The sequence below is a fragment of the Xenopus laevis genome, chromosome 5L (assembly GCF_017654675.1).
Source record: "Xenopus laevis strain J_2021 chromosome 5L, Xenopus_laevis_v10.1, whole genome shotgun sequence".
In the NCBI taxonomy this organism is placed as follows: Eukaryota; Metazoa; Chordata; class Amphibia; order Anura; family Pipidae; genus Xenopus; species Xenopus laevis.
Window position 1 is genome coordinate 98,496,438 of NC_054379.1, and position 24,738 is coordinate 98,521,175.

Below are 24,738 nucleotides of genomic sequence, written 5' to 3' on the forward strand. Positions count from 1 at the left end.
TATTGCCTAAGCAGCTTATTTTTCTTTGTATGTCACCTGTGACTGATGAAAGTGGCATTTAAAAGATCTGGAAACACTTATATCAAGGTATTAAGTATCATATTCAACAAATAAATCCAAGGTATAATTTAAGTATTGTATCCAACATACTGCACATATATTCTGACCCTGATAAAACCACTACTGACATTTATGAGATACAGTCCAGCATTTTGTTGTCCTTCTACATTTAGCTTTTTATTTTAAAAGTATTTTGTCTGACTAAAGCGCTATATTCCTGACATGTGACAAAACTAGATTTATTGTGGATCAGAAAATGGTTGCTATGACCTTGTTTATCCCTTTTCTTTATTTTACATTGTTTTTCTAAATCCCAGTATAGTTGTTTAAATTTTTAAAATGCTAATTGACCTTCTTTTGCTGCAGGCCTATAACTTAAAACATATTAGCACAGCAGTTTAAAGATTTTTTACAGTTCAAGCCCCACTATGAGGCCCAATACTTGGCCAGGGTCAGTTACCCAGCTCTTGAGCCAAAACAGCTAGCACAGCAAAAAAGGCTTACCCCAAATCTCAACCTAATAGAACTCTGGTTGTAGACTTTAGTAGGAATTTCAATAGATTATTTTAAGACACGTAGCAGATTTGAAAAAACTCACTTCCTTTCAGATTCATTTTGGGCCATCAGTGAAGCAAAATAATAAGGGGACAATTTAGTACAATTGGATTTTTTTTTTTGACAAATCACATTATTTCTCAAAAAAAATCGTTTTTTTTTTAAAATTTCTCGCAAACTCTAAAAATGTAAGAGTTATGAAGTGTAAAAACCACAAAAACTCTAAAACTACAAAAACTAAAACTACAAAAATTTGCAAAGTTAAAGTAGTCAAGGCCCTATAGAAGTCAATGGGAGCTGCACTAATCCTTTTAGCCTTTTTTTAGCCATTCAGACTTTTAGAGATTTTTTAGGGGGTTTCGTTAGTAATTGTATGAAAAAATACAATTTTAGAGTTTTTCGGATTTTAGCGCATCGTTAAACCTTTTTTTCAATAGTACTTTTTGTCATTGAATTTTTTCAGAAATTACATGGCATTTGTGTTTTTAGAGAAAATGTGTTTATTCATGCTTTCTCTAAAAGCACTAAAATGAGAATGCTGATAAATAGGCTTCCCAGTGCTATTTAGGAAGTCTTTTGGATGGCAAATTAAACAATATCCAAAAATTCTGGACTGAATAAACCCCAAACCTGACCAATCTTTGGATGCTTTTATAGAGCTTTGAATGGTTGAAATTATTGGGTACAGAGAAATGTTTCCCTAAAGGGAAGTGAACAGCATAATTGAAAATATTTTCAACTACTGCAGAAAAGCAATAGAGAATTGAAACATAAGGGGCCATTTACCTAATCCTTTGCCCCAAGAGTAATATGAGGTGTGACCTTATGCATGTTTAAGTCTCACTTTTAAAAGTACAAAGACAAAACAGAGGCGCCAAAAGGATAAAAATAGCTAAAAGCACTTAAAAACCCACTGGGTAATTCAGAGGAGGTAGTAATGAACTTACCTCCTCCAAGCAGACACCAACGAAAGTGGTAATTTTCAATAATAGTTTATTCACAAAACAGTATTGCAACGCGTTTCGCAGGAGAGGCGCCTGGCGTGTTTATACAAAGACACTGTGGTTTTTGCTCCCGTTCCATATTGCCTGATGAAGCAGGAAATGCCTGCGAAACGCGTTGCAATACTGTTTTGTGAATAAACTATTATTGAAAATTACCACTTTCGTTGGTGTCTGCTTGGAGGAGGTAAGTTCATTACTACCTCCTCTGAATTACCCATTTGGTTGTTAAGTGCTTTTAGCTATTTTTATCCTTTTGGCGCCTCTGTTTTGTCTTACTACCATATCGAGTCCACCCCGAGTGGAGGGGTATTATCCCAGTTTTCTTCTTCTACAGAGAGCGACGTCTTATTCCTGAGTGGGGTCAGGATAATTTCCCCACCTGCCTATACAGTGGTTGCCTATCGGTAACCCTGGTTTGTGAGTATTAATTTGTTTACTCTACCATTACTCCTTGTAGAAACATATTACACTATTGGGGCTCTTGGTGTTCCTTTTTGTCTCCATTTTAAAAGTACAAAGCCCTCTGCATTCTGCACTCACCACAGCTAAATGATCTGAATGAGGAAAGGGGGCACATAGGCTGCATGTAATAAAACTGCTCTTTCTCACTTTAAAGGTTCTGCTTGCATTTGTGTAACATTCAAGAACCAACACTGCCATAAATATACACCTTGACTGCTGGGGTGCCAAATGCTTTACACAGAACCAAACATATTAGTCCAAAAGCCACATTCAAACACTGTATCACCCTTAACTAAATGGTATATACTTGCTGCCAACATTTGCAGGACACTTGCTTTTTCTGGAAGCATAGAAGAGGGACAGAAAAATAATCAGGTTGACTAGCACGTGTAGATTGTAATGCTAAAGCTTTGTGCTACACAGGTCACATATTAAAAATCCTTAGATATCCGTAGTGCAGTAACATTCGATGACAGAATAAATCACAATAATTCACTGCATCAGGCAGATTACACAGGCCCGATGATTATCAAGCTGACAGACTGCCTGCAACTCTTAACTCCTTACCTCCCAAAAATTAAATGACCTGGAAAGAGATGATCTAAAGCAAACAAATCTTCAGAAATAGCTAATACTATTTTGCTAATTATGAATTCAGCATTTTTGTTCCTGGCTGATTTGTTCCGTGCTGCATAAGAACTACTCAGGACACATGCATATTTTATAAACGTTATATAAACAACAGCATATTATTCACTGTAAACTTAAGGCAAAAGGTGTTTTTCCTTTAGGGAAGTATTCGAAACATATTAAATGTTGCTGGTGATGGATGCCTTTTTATTTCTGCATTCAGTAGCATGAATTTGCATTTGTCTAAGGGGGTTATTTATTAAAGGCTGAGTTGCGTTTTCCCAATAAATTTGAGTTTTTCAAGGGTAGTTTCACTAAAAACTCAAATTATTCAAGATGCATTATGCCCCGAAGCTGCTAAAAGCCTGAATCTGAATATACTCCAGCTAAAACCTGTCGAGGTCATGTAAAAGTTAATGGCAGAGGTCCTTAGAACCGTTTGAAGATGTTTTTTTGCCTTCATGGTTTTTCATGTTTTTTACGGTGGCTTGCGCTTGAAAACTATATAAATTTGAGGTATTCAAGGTTTTTTAGCCTATAACTTGATAAATTCAAGGTATCCATGTTTTTTCCCCCAATTGCATTCAATCAATTTTTTTAAATTCAGGTTTTTTTTATAAATATCCAACAAAATATCAAACTTGACTTTTGATAAATATCCCCCTAATGGCCCTGAATTCAAGTTATTTCTACCAAGTATAATTTGTGATATACAGTATTATATTGTTAGTGATATGTATGTATTCTGCAAATATGCTTGCGCATGCCACCACAGTGGATTATACATATTTAATTTCATACAATATTTGTCTAATAGAAGTTACAAAAGGTGAGTGTATACAATTATTTTACATTTGGTTTTTCCCTGTAGATTTCCTGAAGCTGTCACTGAGTAACTATCTGCCTACATTGCCACAGTCTAAGCAATGCCTGGGCATAACCTTCCATATAAACTCCCTAAACCAATTATAATCCCCTTAAAAGAAGCTATCTGAGACTATACATTAGCCATACATTAACTACTCCATGGCAGCTACAACCTAAATTGACTTTTCTACAGGGATAAAATGTACCAAAATGTACATGTATTTCTGTGAGATAAGCATACTTTTACTAGCAAATTAAATGTACTTAGAAGCTTTAAATTTTCACTTCTCAGGTACAGACAGATCTGGTTTTAATAGGTAAATTCAGAGCACGCAGAAACAATTTCAAATCCAATTAATAAAGGTTGCCCTCTGCAACAGTATTGCACCAAGTTCACATACAATCCGTCAAGAAAACTTATTTTATCTGCATTAGCTTCAAGACTGACCAATCATTATTTTAGATTTGTGGTTCCCAAACTGTGGGGCTGCCCTTTCTGGGGGGACCTGGAGCAGTGGCAGGGGGGGCTTAAAATGAGAACTGGAGTGAATTATCATTGTCTCTCCCAGATACACCTTAAAGATCAGCTTAAAGTTAAATTAGGGTGATGTTTGAGGGGAATTAGGTGTCAGATATTTCCCTATGTCTGCACTTATTTCATAAGTTGATGGGGGCCCTGACCAAAGTTTGGACCTTCAAGTGGAACTTGAATTACAAACAACTGCTGATCTAGATATCTAATTTGACTTACAGCATAACTCATTCTGTGCCACTATGTGTAGTTTATATCTGTCTCTTTTTTACAGAGCAGGTCTGGCAAACCTATTAAGTTCCCTTTAAATGGACAAGCTGGTTCAAAATGGATTTTACTTTGGTATGCAATGAGTCGCATTCCTTCCCAAAATATTAATGTAAATATAAATCCCATTGTAGGCTCTTCTGACAGTTTCAAAAGGATCACACAGGATTTGACAATGCTTTTTGATATACTTTGTGATAAATTAAAAAAAACAAATGCAGAATCGTATTTAGCTTGGTCAGGTACAATGTGAATCAGCACACTGTACCCTGATAATGGCTTGATTTGGATGCTCCTACTCCCATGCTGAGTGTGTCTATATACAAATCCCGCATTCCTCAGTATGAAAAATCTTCAAAGAAAAATTCAGAGTACATCAATGAGAATATTTTTATATAGCATACCTTCCCATATGATAAAGAAAATAACCTTATACAATAATTCAATATAAAAGGACCTATATCAGCAATGCTTGTAATTATACAGGAAATTCCATTATGAAGGCAATAAAAGAAGGTCAGCAAACAGAAATGCCTGCAAATTTGCTGCTAGTGAAAAACAAAGGTTGACGGTCTAGTAATCCAAAGATCTGTTTCATGTATTTGGCAAAATTGTGCTTTACTGAGTCTCACATCTTTTGCTATTTTTTGGTGGGGGTGGGAAGGTATTCAGATTTGCATCATGCTTCGACAGAAAAAGTGCGTGTGAGGAATTGGAGCATGATGAGATTTTATGGCGTTGTATAACATTGTTGTTAACGCTGAATTTCTTACGTTATTTGTCACATCAGAGAGCATAACTATTTCCTTAACTAGAGTATATACTGTATAATTAACTGTTATTTTTCCTCCTTTGCAAATGTTACATTTATGAATGTTGCAATAAATGTCACTTTAAAGGAAATCTGCACAGGGTTTTTTGCAAAGGGGCATTTGGTAATACACATCCAGAGAACATAGAAACCTTGTCTTATACAATATAGTGTATAGGCTAAAACTTTACAATGCTGAGAATATTTCATCAAGAACCCAGTTATACTGTACAAAATACATCATACAGAAAAAAAGAGATGCTTAGGGGAAATTATAGTTAGCCTTTTTTGAAAGAGTCCACATATCCTGCTGTGTTATTGGGAGGCACATTTATTAAAGGTCGAATATCAAATTTGTGTTTTTTAAAACTCTATTAAATTTGAATACACTCGAAATTCGACTGGGGGATTATTTATAAAAAAAACCCCTCAAAATAGAATTTGAATCTAATTCGACTACACTCGATTTGAGTTTTTTTCTCCGAAAAAAAACCTTGAATGTCAGGAAGGCTACTAACATGTGCAAAAAGGTCTCTGGACCTCTCCCATTGTCTTATACATGAACTCCGCAGGTTTTAGGTGGCAAAAAGTCTAATTCTTAAAGGAACAGTAAAAAATTTGTTTGTACCAAGACACTTTTAACTTTAAGTTCCAAAGTCTTTATTAAGAAATAACGAATCTCCACTTGTGCTCCTCTTCAGAAATGGCGACAGGGTGACAATCCATCATGCGGCGCTCGTCTTCTATAGGAGAAAGCCAGGGAGGAGAAATCGAGCGCCACACGATGGATCGTCACCCTGTCGCCATTACTAAAGAGGAGCGCAGGCGGAGAATCGTTCTTGGTCTTTTAAAGGACCAGAAAATCAAATCTCAAAATTCAATTTTGAATTCAAATTAAAAGTCAAATCAAGTTTGGATAATTCACAATTTGAATTTGAGAGTTTCGACCAGAAAAAAATGTGAAAATTCAAATTTTCAATTAGACCCGTAAGAAATCTGCCTCTTAATGTTTAAATTGTTCTCAGTCTCTGTCCAAGTAATACTTCCCTATTTTCATATCTTGGACATAAGAAAACACATGCTGCGGGATTGTTTACCATTAACCTACCAGTATGTTGTTAAATTAAGGGAGGAATCCAGAGGAAACCCCCACAAACAGTCAGAACATCGACATTTTCACACAGATTTAACTCTAGCCAGAACTGAATGTATGATCACCACTGTGCAACCATGTTTTTTTTAACAGAAGTCCAACTGAATGAGCACATGGGGGGAAAGGGGGTATTTTTCCCTTTAACATAAATAATCCAGGAAAACACTTTTTTGAGGTGTCCTTCTACAACCTCAACATATCTGCTCACCTAACTGACTGACCAATAAAATGCATGGCATTATCATCTTTTGGATTGATAATTGTCACAGATTTATTCAATATAAACTATACAATCAAATTGAATATTCAGCACATATAAAAACATACTGTACATATAAATTAATGCATTCAGGAAACTTAACAATAATAATCACATATCAGTAAGTTGTAAACATGGACCTAGTATAAAACAAGAGAGCACCCTGTCAGTTTGCCCTTCCACACAATACCAGGCTAGTCCTCTAGCCACTAACCTCCTGGCTCAGAGAACCCAAGATCTAAGTCTGTGACTCCAGTAGTCACCATTAATGGAGTTAATGTTTTCAAGGTTAAAGCCTTTAAACATACATCATGGATAGGTAAGCACCAATCTAACCAACTCTGGCAACCCACCTTAGGGGTTAAGCCATTTACTCAACTTATACCTTCTCAGACTCATACTATGGCAGACTGACAACAACCTTGCTCAAAGATATGATGGAAACCTTACTGGGACAAACCCTTCTGTTTAACTTAAGTCCCTTTACATTATCTAACTAATTAAAACTGATCTACCTGCAACCCTCCAAGACCACACAAGTGACAACTAGCAAAAATAAAGCATCCCCCTGTTCTAAGGTGGAAGGGGATTTTACTTTGTGGTATACACTGCTGAAAACATATGGAGACTCATTTATTAAAGGTCAAACTTTTGTGGTACAGGTATTAGAACTTTTTGAACCCAAGAATAAACTCTATCCCCCATATGAAATAAAAGGCACTAGCACGAGCAGTAACTCATAGCAAACAATAAGATGTTTGCTTTTAATCATGTGACTAGTAAATTCTACCTGCTGATTGGTCGCTATGGGTTATTGCTCCTGTGCAAACTTACCCCATATTACATAACCCCTAATTTCTCTAAAACCAAATGCAATGAAAGTTATTAAAAGATCTGAATATAAAAAATATGAATGCAAAAAAGCTGAATGATCTAAAAACATACAAATAACCCTAAAACCTCTAAAAATTTGAGTTTTTCGTACAGTTACTTGTGTAAAAAAATCAGAAAACCTCTAAAAGTCTCAATGATAAAAAAAGGTCCAATAGGATCAATGCAACTCCCATTGACTTCTATAGGACCTTGGCGGCTTTTACTTGGTTTTGTATTAGAGCCCTTTAAAAAATATCACTGGCAGTAAGTATTTAGGACCACTCTGTTGAGTTTAACTTGACATGGTATAGTGGCTTACCAATTTTATGATTGCAAATAGTGATGAGCAAATTTATTTGCCAGCCATGGACTCGCAGCGGAATTCCAGAATTTTATGGGAGAATCTCTGGTATAAATGCACTGCGTAAAAATTTGCAGCAGAAAATAAGTCAGTGAGACAAAAAATAATGCATTTGAACTAAAAACCTTTGTTTTTGAAAGAATATGCACCTGCACAGATACTAAATTACTACAGAAACAGGGCACCAGAGAATATATATTGATCGATCCCCTCTATTTTTTATGCTACTGCTTAACTGTGGAATGCCATTTTCCTCTGGAAAGAATCTTCCCTCATTCAAATATAAACTGAAAGGTTGTCTTTTGGGTCACTAGCATAACAGCTGACACTTATAGTGCAGTGAAAACCACTGTAACTTGCCAGGATTAATGTCCTCCTATTTGTATGTAAGACTCATTTAGATTGTAAGCTCTAAGAGACAGAGACCTGCTTGCCTTTAACACCTAGCACTTAATTTGAATGTAACTGTTCTTTGTATTTATTTTTATTTGTTATTGTATTGATTGTTCTATTAATAGCACTATACAAATAAAAATATACAAAAATACATACCAGTGGTAAAGGTGATACCGTTTACAGTATATTGCTAACTGAAAATATAGAAAAACTGATTCATGACCAGAGGTGCTAAGTAGACACAGTGTGGGAAATTAAAAACATTTATAGATCCCAACCTCTGAAGTGTGAACATTCCAGCACTTATACTAAATGAAAACAATTAAAATAACTAGTGCAAGTACTGTAGGTAAGGTAGAGATATTTCATATCTTCACACATTATTAAGTGATAGTTTGATAAAAAAAAAGTAAGAGTGCCTTTTGTGGCCTGAAAAATCCTAGTGAAAGACAAAAATACACTTTGCTATTCAAGGCTTGGATGAGTTGACAAGTTTGAAACTTGAAGATAAAGGACTGTAATTTTAGTTGTTACAGTCAAATGCCACAAAATCTATACTCCTGTAAAAGTAATGTGATTTATTGCAGTTTTTACTGTTACATCTTCTCAGTAATAACTGTGCATTCTTATGCATGTTTACCATTTTCTGTGCATACAATTCATTTTCATGGATCAATCCATTAGTCTGAGAAAAAAATGACAAGCAATATCCTAATGAAAATTCAAGAAACTCACACTAAATGTACACTATATTTATAAATATAAAGTAAAGGTATCTGATGGCAGAGTTGACTGCAAGTATTTGAAACAGCAGTGCTATTTTTAATATATTTTTCAAATAGGAGGACTATTTTAATGCACTGTGTAAATGGGTGCTATGGCAACCTTGGAAAATATGAAGTATAGACAATAAACATATAAGCACTCAGAATACGTTGAAGGTTCACTGATTATGTACAGTCAGATGGAAGCAGCGCTCTACACGGAGGCTGTTAACAAAGATGCTTCTGCCAGATAATGGGGCTGAGCTGTACACTGGGTTTCTCTACAAGGTTTTGCCTATTAAGGACTAATAATAGAACACAATACATTCCATGTAGTTCAAACCAAAGGAAGGGAACACAAAGTAGCAAGCAGAATTCTTTCATTTACGGTCATTTTTTCCCAGTAAACTTTTATAATTGGAAAGCATACTTCTGTTGTGATAATAATGACATACAGTTACCATTTTCATTTAAATATTCTAGATATTAATGGTGTGTCGCAAGCAGCAGATATGTTAAAATACAATTTAATATAATGGGGTATATTTATCAAAGAGTGAAGTTAGAGATCACCACAGTCCGCTAGTGGGAAATACCGCCTCTCTCCATTCATTCATCTATGGGATTTTTAAAAGTGTGTTTAAGGGTGAAAGTGAAAGTTCACCATTTGATAAATACGACTTAAAAAATCCCATATATATATATATATATATATATATATATATATATATATATATATATATATATATATATATATATATATATATATATATATATATATATATATATATATATGTATATATATATATATATATATATATATATATATATATATATATATATATATATATGGGATTTTTTAAGTCGTATTTATCAAATGGTGAACTTTCACTTTCACCCTTAAACACACTTTTAAAAATAATATATATATATATATATATTAATGTAAATTAATATCTCTTCATTGAGCTTTTGTTATTCATTTGTATTTGTTATTTGTACCTATTTAAATGCAAACCTACTGAGATGCAATGATGTTGTGCTCTCTCTATGCGTATGTGTGTGTGTGTACACTTATTACATTCAAGGGAAGTGCCTATTGTCATGTCTAATAGTCTCCTTCATAAACTGACCAGTTTTTTTATCTGACTAATGACCGTGACATTCTGCAAGTGTTTGACAGAATAATATTGCAGGTTTTAAGGTAATTGAGACGTGCAGTATAGTTCTTTTTTTCCTCAATAAGAAAAAATGTGTTTATCCTGAAGGTAAATTTATACATAATTGAAATTATCTGGAATGCTTTTTAAAGGGTATTATTTTTATGTCAAAGCAATGCCCTTATGCATACTATTCCTTTATCTCTGATAATTGTGTCTTTTAGGTAACACAAATGTGCATTCATGAAGTCTATCCAAAGAAAGCAGCAGCATAAGGCACAGATAGTTACAGCGATCTAAATTGAACAGGATAAAATTGATGCTATCACGTTTCCTGTTTAGACTACTTTAATTTCCTATTAATTAGCATACCTACTTTCCATTTTCCTCGCTGTACAGTCTATTCTTATTTTATTACCTACTATTATTTCACCAACTCTCAAGTCTGTAAAAACTATACTTAATGAAAATCTTGTATCAAGAATATTTCCCTACAAGACAGTTCACTCAGCTGCACCTTAATCCTCATCATTCATTATTTCTGGAAATTCCCTTAATCCTCCCAGAACTTTCTAGAGGGCTGTTTTAAACCTTTCATGAGGACTTTTCCATACCTCTGAAATTACATTTCTTTGTTTGACCATATTTATCTGCCACAACTCAAATTTTCAATGCCGTAAGTCCTTAAAACTCCCCATAACATTTTTCACCTACTATTTTATTGCAAAAATCTTTCTCTATTTAATCTAGAGAGTGGCCTCACTAATATACTAATATCCAGTGCAGGTATGGGACCTGTTATCCTGAATGCTTGTGATCTGGGGGTTTCTAGGTAATGGATCTTTTCGTAAGTTTGATCTTCATACTTTAATTCTACTACAAAAACATGTAGACATTAGATAAACCCACTAGGTTGTTTTTGCTTCCAATAAGGATGAATTATTTCAACATTTGGATTCTATGGAGTCTATGAGAGATGATCTTTCTGTAATTCAGAGCTTTCTGGATAACGAGTTTCAGGATGGATCCCATACCTAGACTATATCAGTGTAGCAGTAAATCAGACTTTCAAAAAGGTTTAAACCTTTGATGGAGACTTTTCCTTACCTCTTGAATATAATTTTTTTGCCTGGCTGTATTTATCATCCATAATCAAATGTCTCAGTTTTAATAGTCCCCAAAATTCTTAATTTCACTCTTTATTTTACCAAAAAATTCTTTCTTTACCCATGTATAAAGTTCTTTATAAACTTTATATACTTTGTAATAATAAATTATTACTCTTATCTTTCTAAGCAACTGCATACATCGCGAGCCTCCCATAAACATACACATACATACAAAATGAGGTAAAACATATGAATAAATTGAAGCTTATAATGCAAAATTGGGGTTTGTAAGCAACACATTGCTCAGGCACCAGTAGACTTCAAAGAGTGAAATTAACTCCCTAATAAAAGCATGCAATCAAAAAAGAGACCAGCTTACATATTGCTTTTTTGAAGTTCTGTGCAGTGGTCCATGTGTTACATGGTGTGAAATGCATGTTGATGCATTTTAAAAATGCAAATGGAAGATTGCCAGCGGCCTGTAAATGGAACTTCCAAAAGAAAATGTGAAATAGAGAAATCCCACTGAAAAAATGCAGAATATTCAGAATATTCCCTTTTCAACTACAGAATTGTCATTTGTCCAGGAGAAGATGTCGCAAGGCTATATATTTGGGAGGATATCTGGGTACCAGCTATTCTGCTGATAATGCTGCCTGCTATGTGTGGAATGGCTTCCTAGCACATCCTATTAATAGTTGTGAACCTTTCGTGTTTTCTCGCAGATGTGGGCAATTAGACATCATCTGCAACCCCCCTTTGTGTTGAGAGATCTCACTAGCCATTATCGTCCTTTACATTTTTAAACCCAACCCTCTTTCAGCAGAAACCTTGACTTATTTTGTCAGTCCTATGACATAAATTACATACTCTGCCAATAATGCAAAAATAACCCACAATCATTTCATGAATAAATACAAATAATAAACATTTAAGGCATGAAAGACTTGAAAACCTGAATAAAGAACCTATTATTTTGAAGGCTGTGATATTGGATATTATTTGTAAAAATATAATAAATACCTTTGTGTTATGACTGTAGGAGTCATTAACAGTAAATAAAATAGACTATACAAGCAATAAACTCACAAGATCTCTATGCTGGATTGTATTGTCCCTGGGCATAATGGGGACATTGATTTTACCAGGCTTCTGTGCCCCTTTGTGCTAGCACTAGGCAGACCTGGCAGATATGAAACAAAGCATAACTCTTGAACAACAAAGAACTGCTTAGTGTCGGGGAAGAATAGCACTTTAACATGATCACAAATACTCAAGTTTACTTCACAGAATAATAATAGGGCACAAACTTCTTGTCTTTACCACTATGAGGATTAAATTGCTCTCCATGTATTGTCATTGGTTTTGCTCTACAGTGATTTACAGATATTACCTAAATACAATATTGGTAGTTGAACTGCATCAACCATTTGAAGAGTAACAGATTAATTTAAATGCCAAACTATGACTATATACTGTGCACACTGCTACATAAATACAAAATCATTTAAACTTTAGGAATAATACAAAAATATTGCACCAATATCATTCTTTTCTAATTCCTGCCCTGGAAAGGAAATTGGGGCTGCCGCTGCTCTTGTTTATAATAAAATAATATCTTCTTTAGCAAATATAAATGAACACATACAGCAGCAAGGCATTGTAATATTCTTCTTATGGATGCATTTGTAACATTTTCTATTAACAGCAGGTGGCAACCTTTGAAAGCAAGATTGCATCTGTCTGCTTTATATTTTTTTTTTCTCCTTGTTTTCCAATGCGGACATTGAAAACTAAACTGAAATAATGATACTGCCTTTGTGTTCTTCCTTCAGCACCATATTACTGTTCAAGAAGGCAAAATTCTATTAATTGTCACCAATTTAATGCAAATGATGTACATGCCAGAAACCACAAATTAAATAAATACATGTATAATGCTGCAATATGCTGCAATGTGTTACTCTATTTATTTTTTCAATGCCATAAAGGGCAGCAGTCTTTTTTTTCATCTCACAAACATAATATTTGGACTTGCAAATGATTGGGGTCTTGTACAAAACTTGCCATTTCAGCCTGTCAGTCCAAAAAGATAGTTTTCAATAAATAAAAATTCTTATGCTGAGGGTATTTATAACATGGCTCACAATTAATGTGTGAATAATTCCCATAATCAGTGGCTGCTGATTAGAATATATATATATATATATATATATATATATATATATATATATATATATATCATAGAATATGAAAAAGGGCAGGTTCTTATAAATGAATATGTTCAAAAGTAACTCGATTCTGAAGCAAAAGGCTTTGAATAGTACATGACCCTGCTTAGAATCATGTATACCTGGTGGTTGTATATAACAATATTTTATTTAACCTGTGTCTTCAAATATAATTTTGTCTGGCACATTTTGCACTTACCAGGACATCTCTGCTCACTGCATCTTCTAACCTCTTCCCCAGATCCTTCACATTGGTGACCAGTGATTGTAGCTCCTTGGCAAATTCGCGTTCGTTTCTCCCATCCTCCATCGCATGACCTAGAACAGCCACTCCAATGTGCCCATGGATTCCACTGACCATTAGCTGTGTATACAAGATAATAGGGGAAAAATGTTACTTAGTCTACTTTTAGTCTTAGTTACTAAGTCTTAGTTACTTAATCTAAAATATTGGACACTCTTCAAGTATTAATATTTATTAGTGCTGTAAAGCCTAAAAATATTTAAAATATTTCCACTCCTTGCACAAAAATTGCATTGAAAAATGTCTTCTTTTCAATAGGCATAAAGTATATTATGAAAACAGTCACAAAGTGTAAATTATTTCTTTAGTTAAAGGACCAGTAACATAAATTTTTTTAAAAAATAATTCATTTGTATAGAATGAAAAAAAAACACAAAGGCAAATTCAACGTTTAAATCGGTAAAGTCTTTATTAAGAAATAACTTACCGAAACTCTGCTTGCTCTCCTCTTCAGAAAAGGTAATCCGGCAATCCATCGTACGATACTCAATTTGTCCTCCCTGCCTTCCTTGTAGGAGATAGCCAGGGAGGAGAAATCGAACGCTGCATGATGGATCATCGCCGTGTCGCCTTTTCTGAAGAGGAGCGCAAGCAGAGTTTCGGTAAGTTATTTCTTGCATTACACCAGTGTCCAACTTCATACTTAGTACAGTACTTAAGTTTGACATGATCTGTCCTTTATAAAACCATGCAGATTATACATATAATGCCAGTCTTCAGGTCATAATCTTAAATACAGTATGAACCTTTTATATACCTAGTTCACTACAGATTTGAAAATTTTTCAATGAGGATGCAAATAAAACATTTACACAAATACATGTTCACAATACGGTACAAAATCATGTAAGAGATCATAAATATAACCAGTGTTACTTGATACCAAAACATTAGGTGCACAGCATTGTTAGTGAATCTCTCACCATCATTAAGGGTACAAGTTTAGGCATAAAAATTATGGGTACAATTTTCATGTAGTTGGTCAGTTAGCTGCACATTCTGGTCCCAGATTTTCTCAAGATAAAAATATCATACACTTCAGTCTGACGTGATAATATATGGCCCATAGGCCTATAGTTGGACAGTTCTACCTACACCACAGGGAAATACTGTATATTAGGCAAGGGGAGTACTTCAAATCAAGTTAAACATTAACATAAATAGATGCTATAGTACTATAAAGGTGAAGACGAGCAGCTAAGCTTTAGCATCCACATAGGAGGCCACTGAGAAGCAGATCTCTGACTCCTCTTCCTTATTTAAAGAAAAAAAAATCACATATACAAAAATACATAGTTTTATAGACACAGACCCTCTATGGTGATGTAAGAATGTACTATACTTACACTGTTAGGGCTTTACAAAACTCTCCAATCATTCTAGGGCCTCCTGCTTAAAATGTTTTTAAAATGTTCAAAAGGGTCAGAAAAGTTCCACTATTTTATTTGTAGCTCATATCCTCTAGAACTACAGATCTGTTATCAGGGTCTATTTTCTGCACTGAATTACATAAATGTCCCCAAAAAGCATTTCTAATAAAATGAATGGTTCAAGTTGCAACAATTTATTGCTACCAGAGGAAACAGCGGGAAGAAACTGACTATTTTTGCAGGTCTATGGATTCAGCAGGAGCATATGAAGGAGCTGCATAGACTATGCTGTAGATGTGCTGAGACACCATAAAATGATATAGTGTAGACATGCAACCACTGATGCTACATCAGTAAAAGGTGAGTATACACACCAGAGAAATAAAGTGAAAATATTATTATTAAAGACTGATGGTTAGACAGGAGCAATAGTTATGTGGAGTCCATCTGTTTCCCTTACCCTCAATTACAGCTACATATATCCTAAACATCTTTGCAGCCTGGAGCAATGCATTAAAGCTAGCAACAACATTATTTTCTTACCATCAACGCACAGATATATGTATGCCATATATCAAGACATCATGTCTTGATAAAGGTTCTCTGTGTAGGTACAAAACGTTGACTTACACCATGACATTTTTGCACATAAATTAAGTCCCATGAGTGTTCCGTGTCGTGATATTACTTTTTGCGGCTTTTTTGCCTTTTTCCTGGAGGGTGAGTGCACTGCCCTTCAGACTTATATATATGTGCCTATATATACAGACACATATATATATGTGCCTATACTGTATATACAAATATATAGGCACAGACCACAGTACTCAAGCTACAAAGGATTGGCAAGAGTTAGAGACTCACTCTCAATGCTTTTGTCAGGGAAGGGCGACTCATCTGTGATTAGTTGATCCTAATTTACCTATGTAGCTACTGGGATTTGAAACATTCACCTGGAAAGGCAGACAATTCACCAGAAAGCTCTCAGTTTCCCAGTTCGTTTCACTTGGCCCAGTGGTTAAGAGATGGAAAAAAAGCTAGGGTCTGTGGTATGAATTACTTCAGATACTCAAGTGGAACCAAACAGTAGCAGTTGCTCTACTGCAAAGCTTATCTTTCTCACAGCAAGCCTTATTTACAACTAGTGATGGACGAATTTGCGCCGTTTCGCTTCGCCGGAAAATTTGCGAATTCCGTTTTTTTGACGCCGGCGGACGTTTTTTTCGACGCAGCGGAAAATGTTTTTTGACCCCGGCGAATTTTCGCGGACGTTTTGCGAATTTACTCGCTGGCGGCGAATCGCGCAAATTCGCCCATCACTATTTACAACATCAAATCGCTTTGTTTGTTTCCCAATGACGTAGCGAGAATTCCAAAGTAGTTGTGGCTTTGCTCAAAGTTGTGTTTACAATTGTTCATAAAAATGAATACAAACAGTGTATCAAAAGGAACACAAATTGGGTGCTGTTTGGAACTAATTTCTGGTGCAGTGGGAACAAGCCTGTGGTGCCTATTGACACAGTCCAATGTTGCAACCATGCAATTACCACAACGTCCAGCTCCAGGATTACCCAGTATAAATAGATGCTCTGTGTATGATTTAGCAGAAAAGGCAGGCCCTTGCAGCCTTAACTAGGCCCACGGTTGCTGAAAATTCTATGTACTGTACAATACTGCCTATAATAAGGTTATATACCAATAAAGATAACACTTTTATGGTTTTAGCATGCTTGACTGCCCTTTACTAGACTGTACATACAGGCTAGTAAAATGTATAATAAATAGCATAGATGCTATTATGGAGGAATCAATTAAAATACAATGATATAAAGAAAAAGGTATTCAATTTCAATTTATTATTTTTTTATTATTAACATGTATTGTTTGAGTGGAAACATATTGCACAGCACTATTAAAGAAATGTGCTTATACATAGAAATCACATGAATTAGATACATAGAACATATACAGTTGCATACATAATGACTAGTACCAGTGCAAAAGGTAAAAAAGACCCTGATCAAAAGAGCTTACAATCTAAAAGGGGAAGGGAATGAGACACAAGTTGTGGGAGTGGGCAAATCAGAAATAAGGAAGATGAGAGATGTAGCATATGGTATTGCATTTGGTCGCTAAACAGAGTGATGATAGACTTCTCTAAATAAGTGTATTTTAAGAGATCTTTTGACAGCAGAAAGGTTGGGAGAAAGTCAGACAAACTGTGGGAGAGAATGCCAGAGGAGGGATGCAGCTCTTTACAAAGTCTTGAATGCGAGCATGTGAGGAAGTAATGAGAGAAGAGTTGAGGAGCAGGTCAATAGAGGAGCATAGTAAGCGGTTGGGTGAGTATCTAGAAATGAGTTCAGAGATGTAGGTTGGACAGAGTTATGAAGTGCTTTGAATGTCAGGGTCATTAGAATTTTATTATGAAAGATAGTGGAAGTCAGTACAGGAATTGGCAGAGTGGCATGGAAGAGGAGGAGCGGTTGCTGAGGTGTATAAGCCTGGCGGCAGTGTTTATTATTGACTGGAGAGGTGACAGTCTCTGGTGGGGAAGGCCAATTATTAAAGAGTTACAGTAGCCTAGACGTTATATTATGAGAGAGTGAACAAAAATTTTGGCGTTATCTCAGGTGATAAGTGATTGTATTTTGGATATGTTCCTTAGGTGAAAGTGACATGATTTAATAAGTGACTGGATATGAGGATTGAAAGGCAGGGCAAAAACTTGGATAACTCCAAGGCATTGGGCCTGGGGAGATGGGGTGATACTGGAATTGTTAACTATCATAGATACTTCTGGGATGTTAGTTGGGGTTTTAGTTGGGGGAAAGAGAACCATTTCTGTTTTAGAGAGGTTTCATTTAAGGTAGTGTTGTGACAACCAAGTAGAGATAGCAGACAGGCATGAAGTTGGGTTGAGATCAGTTAGCCAGGTTAGTGCATTTTCAGTGTAGTTAATTTAAGGAGGTAGAGAGGCAAGGAACAGGCAGTCTTTAAATGTTTGAATGTGGCACCAATGTATTACACTTGATAAAGAGCCTTGTGCTCGAAACATGTTGTGCTAATAAATAACACTAAACAGCTAGACTGAATGTTCCTTGCCTCTCTACCTCCTTAAATTAATTGCTATTGCACTGTGAGAGGGGGTGCTTTAAGAGAAGAGCTGGGAATTATTTTCTTCATTGTTGGAACTTCTACAGACAATTGAAAGTTTCATTGGAGTGTTATTGCCTAAAACCAGATTGTAGGGGGTCCAGCAGTTTATTGTCAAAGTGGCGTTAGTAGGTTGTAAACAAGGCGCTAAAGTATTTTTATTGTGTCTGTATAACAATTCTGTACCATTACACCATAGTTTCCACATGCCATTGTTTAAAGTCAACAAGTCAAATTTTTTATTGTTGTAGTGCTTAACACAATTATGAAATATAATACCTTAAGCTCTTAAATCAATGCACTTTCTAAATTATCAATATAATTTATTCTTATTTGAACTAAAGTAGAACTTAAATTAGTTGAGTATTTAAGGACAAAGGATTTTGTTATAAGCCACTGGCACTGCGGATATATTGGGGTTGGGGGATTTTATTCTGTACGGTGAATTCTACTTTATTGAAGGAAAGCATTTTATTAAAATATGAATATTTCGACTACACAAAACACATAAGTCTTATCTATAGTATTCTTCTTTCCTGCTTTGAATGAAATTAGCTCTATAAATGTGATTAATTTGATTGCAGTAGGAGCTGGCTGTTGCTTTAAAATGACATTACTGGATAAGATCACTTTAATGTTCTACAAGTATTTAAAATATGTAAAATTATTCATGTTTTAAGGCACAGAAACAAGGAATACAGAATTATCAAAAAAATATATTTTGACCTTTGACAAGCAAGTTAAGTCTAGGAGATTCATGTCCTAATTTGAGAAACAACACCAGCAGCTACTAACGGCCAAGGAACAATTATTCAGAGGATTATTCTAATTATTACCAAAACAAAACTCCAGAGTCAAACCTGACTGACTTATAATAAGCCATGTAAACCAAATGAAAGCTGTAATTATTAATGGACTTGCAGGTTATAGAAAGGTCTTGTGTGTGAATGTGATCACTAAAGGCTAACGTGCTAATATATTTCTGCTAGTCTAAGGGTTATTAAAAAAGAGAAGAGCTATATGAATGTTTAAAATTTAAAGTTTGAAAGTAATCAGACTTATGCTGCCTCTTTAGCATGCTGAAAAATATGCATTATCCAATATTAATGTATGTGTTATGGTGGCGTTGTTCACCTTTGAGTTAATTTTTAAGTATGTTGTAGAGTGTGATATTATGAAACTATTTGCAATTGCTTCTCATTTTTTATTATTTAAGATTTTCGAGTTATTTAGCTTTTTATTAATCTGGTAGCTAGGGTCCAAATTACCCTAGCAACCATGCATTGATTTGAATAAGAGACTGGAATATGTACAGGAGAGGACCTTACTAGAAAGATGAGGAATAAAAAGTAGCAGTAATAATAAGTGTGTAGCCTTATAGAGCATTTGCTTTTTAGATGAGGTCAGCAACGTCAATCTGATAGCTGGAAAGAGGCAAAGGCAAATAATTATAAAACTATAAAAATTAAATAATGAAAACCAATGGGAAAAGTTGCTTAGAATTGGCCAGTCTATTACATACAATAAGTTTACTTAAAAGTGAACCACCCCTTAAGCAATGGAAATTTTACAGGTTGACCAGGAAGGTGGATAAAGTAAGAAAGCAATAGTTTCTCTTTGCCATGCCCAATGCTGTTCTAGACATAAATCCACATTCATGACCACACTGCAGCTTTGGTGTAATTTGCCATGTTTTTTTTCGATAGTGAAATTAAAATGAAATTTCTCACAATTCTAATGACCCAGCACAATTGCAAGTGATGTGCTAATTTTCTGGTGTGTTGCAGTAAATCGGACACACGTTGCGGCTGGAATTTTCAGAGTGTGGATGGCGTTAGTTCTGTTTCACTAATGTGTGTGACATTAATAATGACATTAGTGTTTGATTGACTTGGGGGAAGTGGTTATTGGCAGCTATTGATGAAACCTGGTTTGGGTTCCTTTGGATCAATATTCACAATTGCACACTATTTACCCAAGTGCAAGAAAGTGCAAGGAGCAGCACAAATATGATGCATGAGTACCTTTTATGAATGGCATGAATATGCAAACAACTTTTTGCCCATTGTAGCATGCCATACTTGCAATCATTATCGAGCCCTATGGGTTTGCATTAAGTGTCATTTGTATATGTATATGTGCATTTTGTGTATTGAGTTATTAACTATGTTTACACTGGCAATATCTGTATCTGTGAAACTATATGCAATGGCACACTCTACTGCGGAAGATGCTTTATCTGCATTGTGTAAGGGGCTCTATTATAGTCTATTCCCTGCAGCAGCATCACCACTGCTGATGACTTGGTAGGCTTATTGTGGCTAACAGCATTATTTATGTAACAAGATTTCTCTTTGTGCAATGGCCAGGTAAGGCTTGCAAGTTGTTTGTTAAAATCTCAAGTAATGTCTCTGCTGACACCCATAAATGTTTCTGGTCTCATAAAGGAATGCAGACCTAGGTTTGTATTTAGTCTCCACACCATACCAATGATATCACCGGCATCATCAACACACCATGAAAATAAGATGGACATACAAGTACAGTGAGAGCAACAGTAGCAAATAGTGATGGGCGAATTTGTCCCTTTTTGCCGCGAAGTTCGCGAATTTCCAGCGAAATTCATGAAACAGGCGAAAAATTTGTGAAACCCAAATTCTGATTTGTCGCCAGCGTCAGAATTGTCAGCGGCATAAAAAAAAATCCCCTCTGATGCCGACAAATTTTTGCTGCAATTTATTCGTTAGCTGCAAAACATGGAAATTCACAGAGAATTTGCGCCTGCCTAATAAATTCGCCCATCACTAGTAGTAAATAATCATTTATTCCATATCCCTTTTTTATGAACATGTAATATATGACTATAGCAAAAGTATAACTCAGCTTCTTTACAACAAACTACAAGGACTGATTGCCTTTATACAGTATGGTGCTAAGGAGTTCTCTCATCTAGATAATGATTTTATTAAGATAGATAGATATACACAAATGGATGAACAGAGGAATGAACCTATTTTTCCAGCAGTGAGACTAAAGAGAGATAAGTAAAGGATATCCATAGAATAAAATGACATCTAAATAGGTATTCCTATTAAAGTAGCTCCTTATAGTTCTAAAGCAAAATGCCTATTGTACAGAAAACTTACAACCAAATTAGTGGCAATCTTAAAACACTATTATTGATTATAATGGCTTTATCTAAGGCTTTCCGTGACATTTTGTCTTCACTGCTGATTCCTTTCACACATTGTATGGTGGCCATTTATTTGCATGCTACTTTGATAATAGCCAGGCACAGAGGTCATATTGATTTCCTACGTTTTATGTCGGTAATCGTATTAGTCACACAGCACATAAAAGTGGATTTGATTCAGGGTCTTTGCCTTATTTTGTTAGATGTTTTTTACACCCAGTTATACCTTAAAATTTTAATTTTGGTGAGATATGTAAATTTTATACAGTCAACTTGGGGCAAATTTATTAACATCGGGGACATATTTATTAACATTTAGAGACAAACATTGCGGTGATGTTGTACATAGCAACCAATCAGATCTTTGCTTTTGCTTTGTAGATTGTAGGTGACTGTTCCAATCAAATTGCTGACTGATTGCTATGGGCAACATCACCAGTGATGTTTGTCTCCAGTGTTAATAAATACTCCTGTAGATCTGTTCCATACAATTTATTTATACCATTGGGTGTGGATTCAGTGAAGAACTTGCAGTACATTGTTATAGCTATTAAGTTAAAGTATTTAAGAAACGTGTGTTTACCAGCATATGAGCTTGACAATGTGTTTATATGGAAAAAAAATTTCAGGGGTCAATGTAATATGAGTAGTTAAAGTGGAAAATAAAGGCAATATGAAAATGTATTTCTTTGTCTGAACACGTTTTCCTTTGAGCCAATTAAATATAGCTTTCTCAAACACCTGAAAATATTCAGCAACCCACTTGTAGAAAAAAAGTTTGCAAATTTTATATTTTGCAATAATACTTCATACTAACAAAGTTAATTGGGCTCCAAAACAAAAGCCACCTTTTAGTAGGCCCTAAAAAGGCATGGTTCAATTAAAATTCACAATGTAATAACTGTATAATGAAGAATATTACAGCGTAAAATGCAAGTTTTTGTTCTTATTCATGCCATTTTTTCTCTTTATGACTTTTATTTCATTTCCCCCCTATGATTGTTTCAATGTGTTCTTTCTCATAATGTCAATCTACATTTTAACACCTGTGTTCCTTTAACAAATAGACTTGTTTCATAAAAATCTGCTAGCTTTAGCTTTAGGAGTCCCTTTTACCTAATTTCCCATTAAATTAAAACAGTTATTGACGTTGTATAATACTCATCACAAACAATTTTTACATACAGCCTCTTATTATTTCTATTTTGCAATATCAAAGTGTTTCATGCATTAAAATTGATGGCATTATCGTAGCTATAAAAACACAATAACTTGCAGTGGGAAAAAACTATTAAAGTGATATATCTTTCCAATGTTATTTTCTTTATGGCTATAAAAACTGTGGGAGATAAAAGATTGGAATTCATAACATTCACCAAAGAAGGATCGTTTATTAAAAGGGCGAGTGTATAATTACCTGTACATTCCTGGTTGTGACATTCTCTGGTCTCACTATAAGGGCCCTTACAATCAGAGCCACCGTGGGATGCCGGAGAGCATTCCCTCTGCCTTTTCTGTGTGCCATTGGAACATGTTACCGAACACTGGCTCCAAGTGCTCCATTCCTGCCATAGTCCGTCAACTGCAAATGAGCAATGAAAACATATAAAGCAACAGATTTCACAGTTGGCCATATGAGCTAGGACAGCATTTGTTTTAATGCCCTGCAGATGCTAATGCAGTAGAGGAGTTAATAAAACTAATGCAGAACAGAAATGGCTTATTACTGAAAAAAATATTAAAATGGCAACACATAAGTGTTGACACTGCAAAATACACAAATACACAATAAGTGCATTAAGTACAAAAAGTATATGTTTTATAATTATGTGTTCTTTCACTGGATTATTATTAGTGAAGGGCGAATTTAATCGCCAGCCATGGATTTGTGGTAAAATTCCACATTTCACCTTGTGTGAATTTTTTCGGCAAAATGTGCAGTGGAAAAATTTGTAGAGAAAATAAGCCCATAAGAAAAAACGGCCATTGACTTTAATGCATTACGACAAAAGTCCTCCATAAGAAAAAACGGCCATTGACCTTAATGCATTAAGACAAAAAAGTCGCCATACGAAAAAACGGCCATTGACTTTAATGCATTTGAATCAAAAAAAATTGTTGCACGCGTTAAAAAACCCCATTGACTTCAATGCATTTTGTGATTTTTTTCGCTGTTTCGTGAATTTTTTCACAGTTTCATTAATTTTTTTGCGAAGCGGTACAGATTCACTCATCACTAATTATTATCACATTTTATCAAATGTCTTTTTGTACCATATTTCTTGTACTTAAAGGGGCAACATAGTACCAATACATTTTTCCCATTGCCTTATACAGCTCTAAAAATAGAAGAAATGTATAAGTCTGATACATAGCTGCACTATAATTTTTCTTGTGAAGACAATGCTGCAATTGGCTAACCCACATATTAATGAGCTGCTGTAGAGAAAAACATTAGGACATGCCCACCATTCATTCGAAACACATATACAAATTAGAAGATTTATGGGGAATGCCAATAAATGTTTTACAATTTAAAATCCATTATACTTTTTCACCCAAAATTAATATCAGATGCCATAAATTATTTATAGTTGCCTATATGATAGTTAGCCATCATTTTACTTATGGAGTTTATAATTTTATAATTATATTTATCTGTCGCTGATTTATTTAGTAACATTTGTTTACTAAATTACCAAAATTTATATTTGTAAAAAAGTATATTTTTCATTACCCACACCACATATATATTGAGTGTAAACACATTATTTTCGTACCTACTGATTACCGCATACAGTATTCCTGTTCTAATCCATCCCCTGTAGGGCAGACTGATATATTCCCTTGCCAGCTGGCTTCAATACCTATACACAATATCTGCTGGCAGATTATGATTATGTCCATGTGTTATCATGGCTGTCTGCCAGTCATTGGGCCCTTTTGCTTTCAAAATTTCAAAAAAGTTAATGGAGAGAAATGTCAGATATAAGACTATTAAAGGGGTTGTAAACCTAAATATAACATTTTTCATAGTGGAAGCAAATTTAATTCTAAGTAATGTTCAAATATGCATTCGTTTTTTTCAGGGATTTTGCAAAGTAATTTGTAAATGTAACTGCTTTTGAAAGCTGTTTCTATGTATCTCTTGTCATTGATGGGGCTGAATATAAATACCATTGAAATAATATTGCATTTGTTAACTTCCCTTCATTCCAGAC

At 34.8% G+C, this 24,738-nt stretch overlaps 1 protein-coding gene across 5 annotated transcripts in view; it reads right to left on the reverse strand.

Moving 5' to 3' along the window:
- The window catches only part of LOC108716926 (adhesion G protein-coupled receptor B3), a 490,100-nt gene that overhangs the window by 248,360 nt on the left and 217,002 nt on the right, over nucleotides 1-24,738 (reverse strand). For all 5 annotated transcript variants that reach the window (XM_018263507.2, XM_041563155.1, XM_041563156.1 and 2 more), the window contains 2 exons: nucleotides 22,935-23,099; nucleotides 13,694-13,858 (listed from right to left, as the gene is read on the reverse strand). In XM_018263507.2, coding sequence (XP_018118996.2) covers nucleotides 13,694-13,858; nucleotides 22,935-23,099 — 330 coding nt within the window. The remainder of the gene's footprint in view (nucleotides 1-13,693; nucleotides 13,859-22,934; nucleotides 23,100-24,738) is intronic.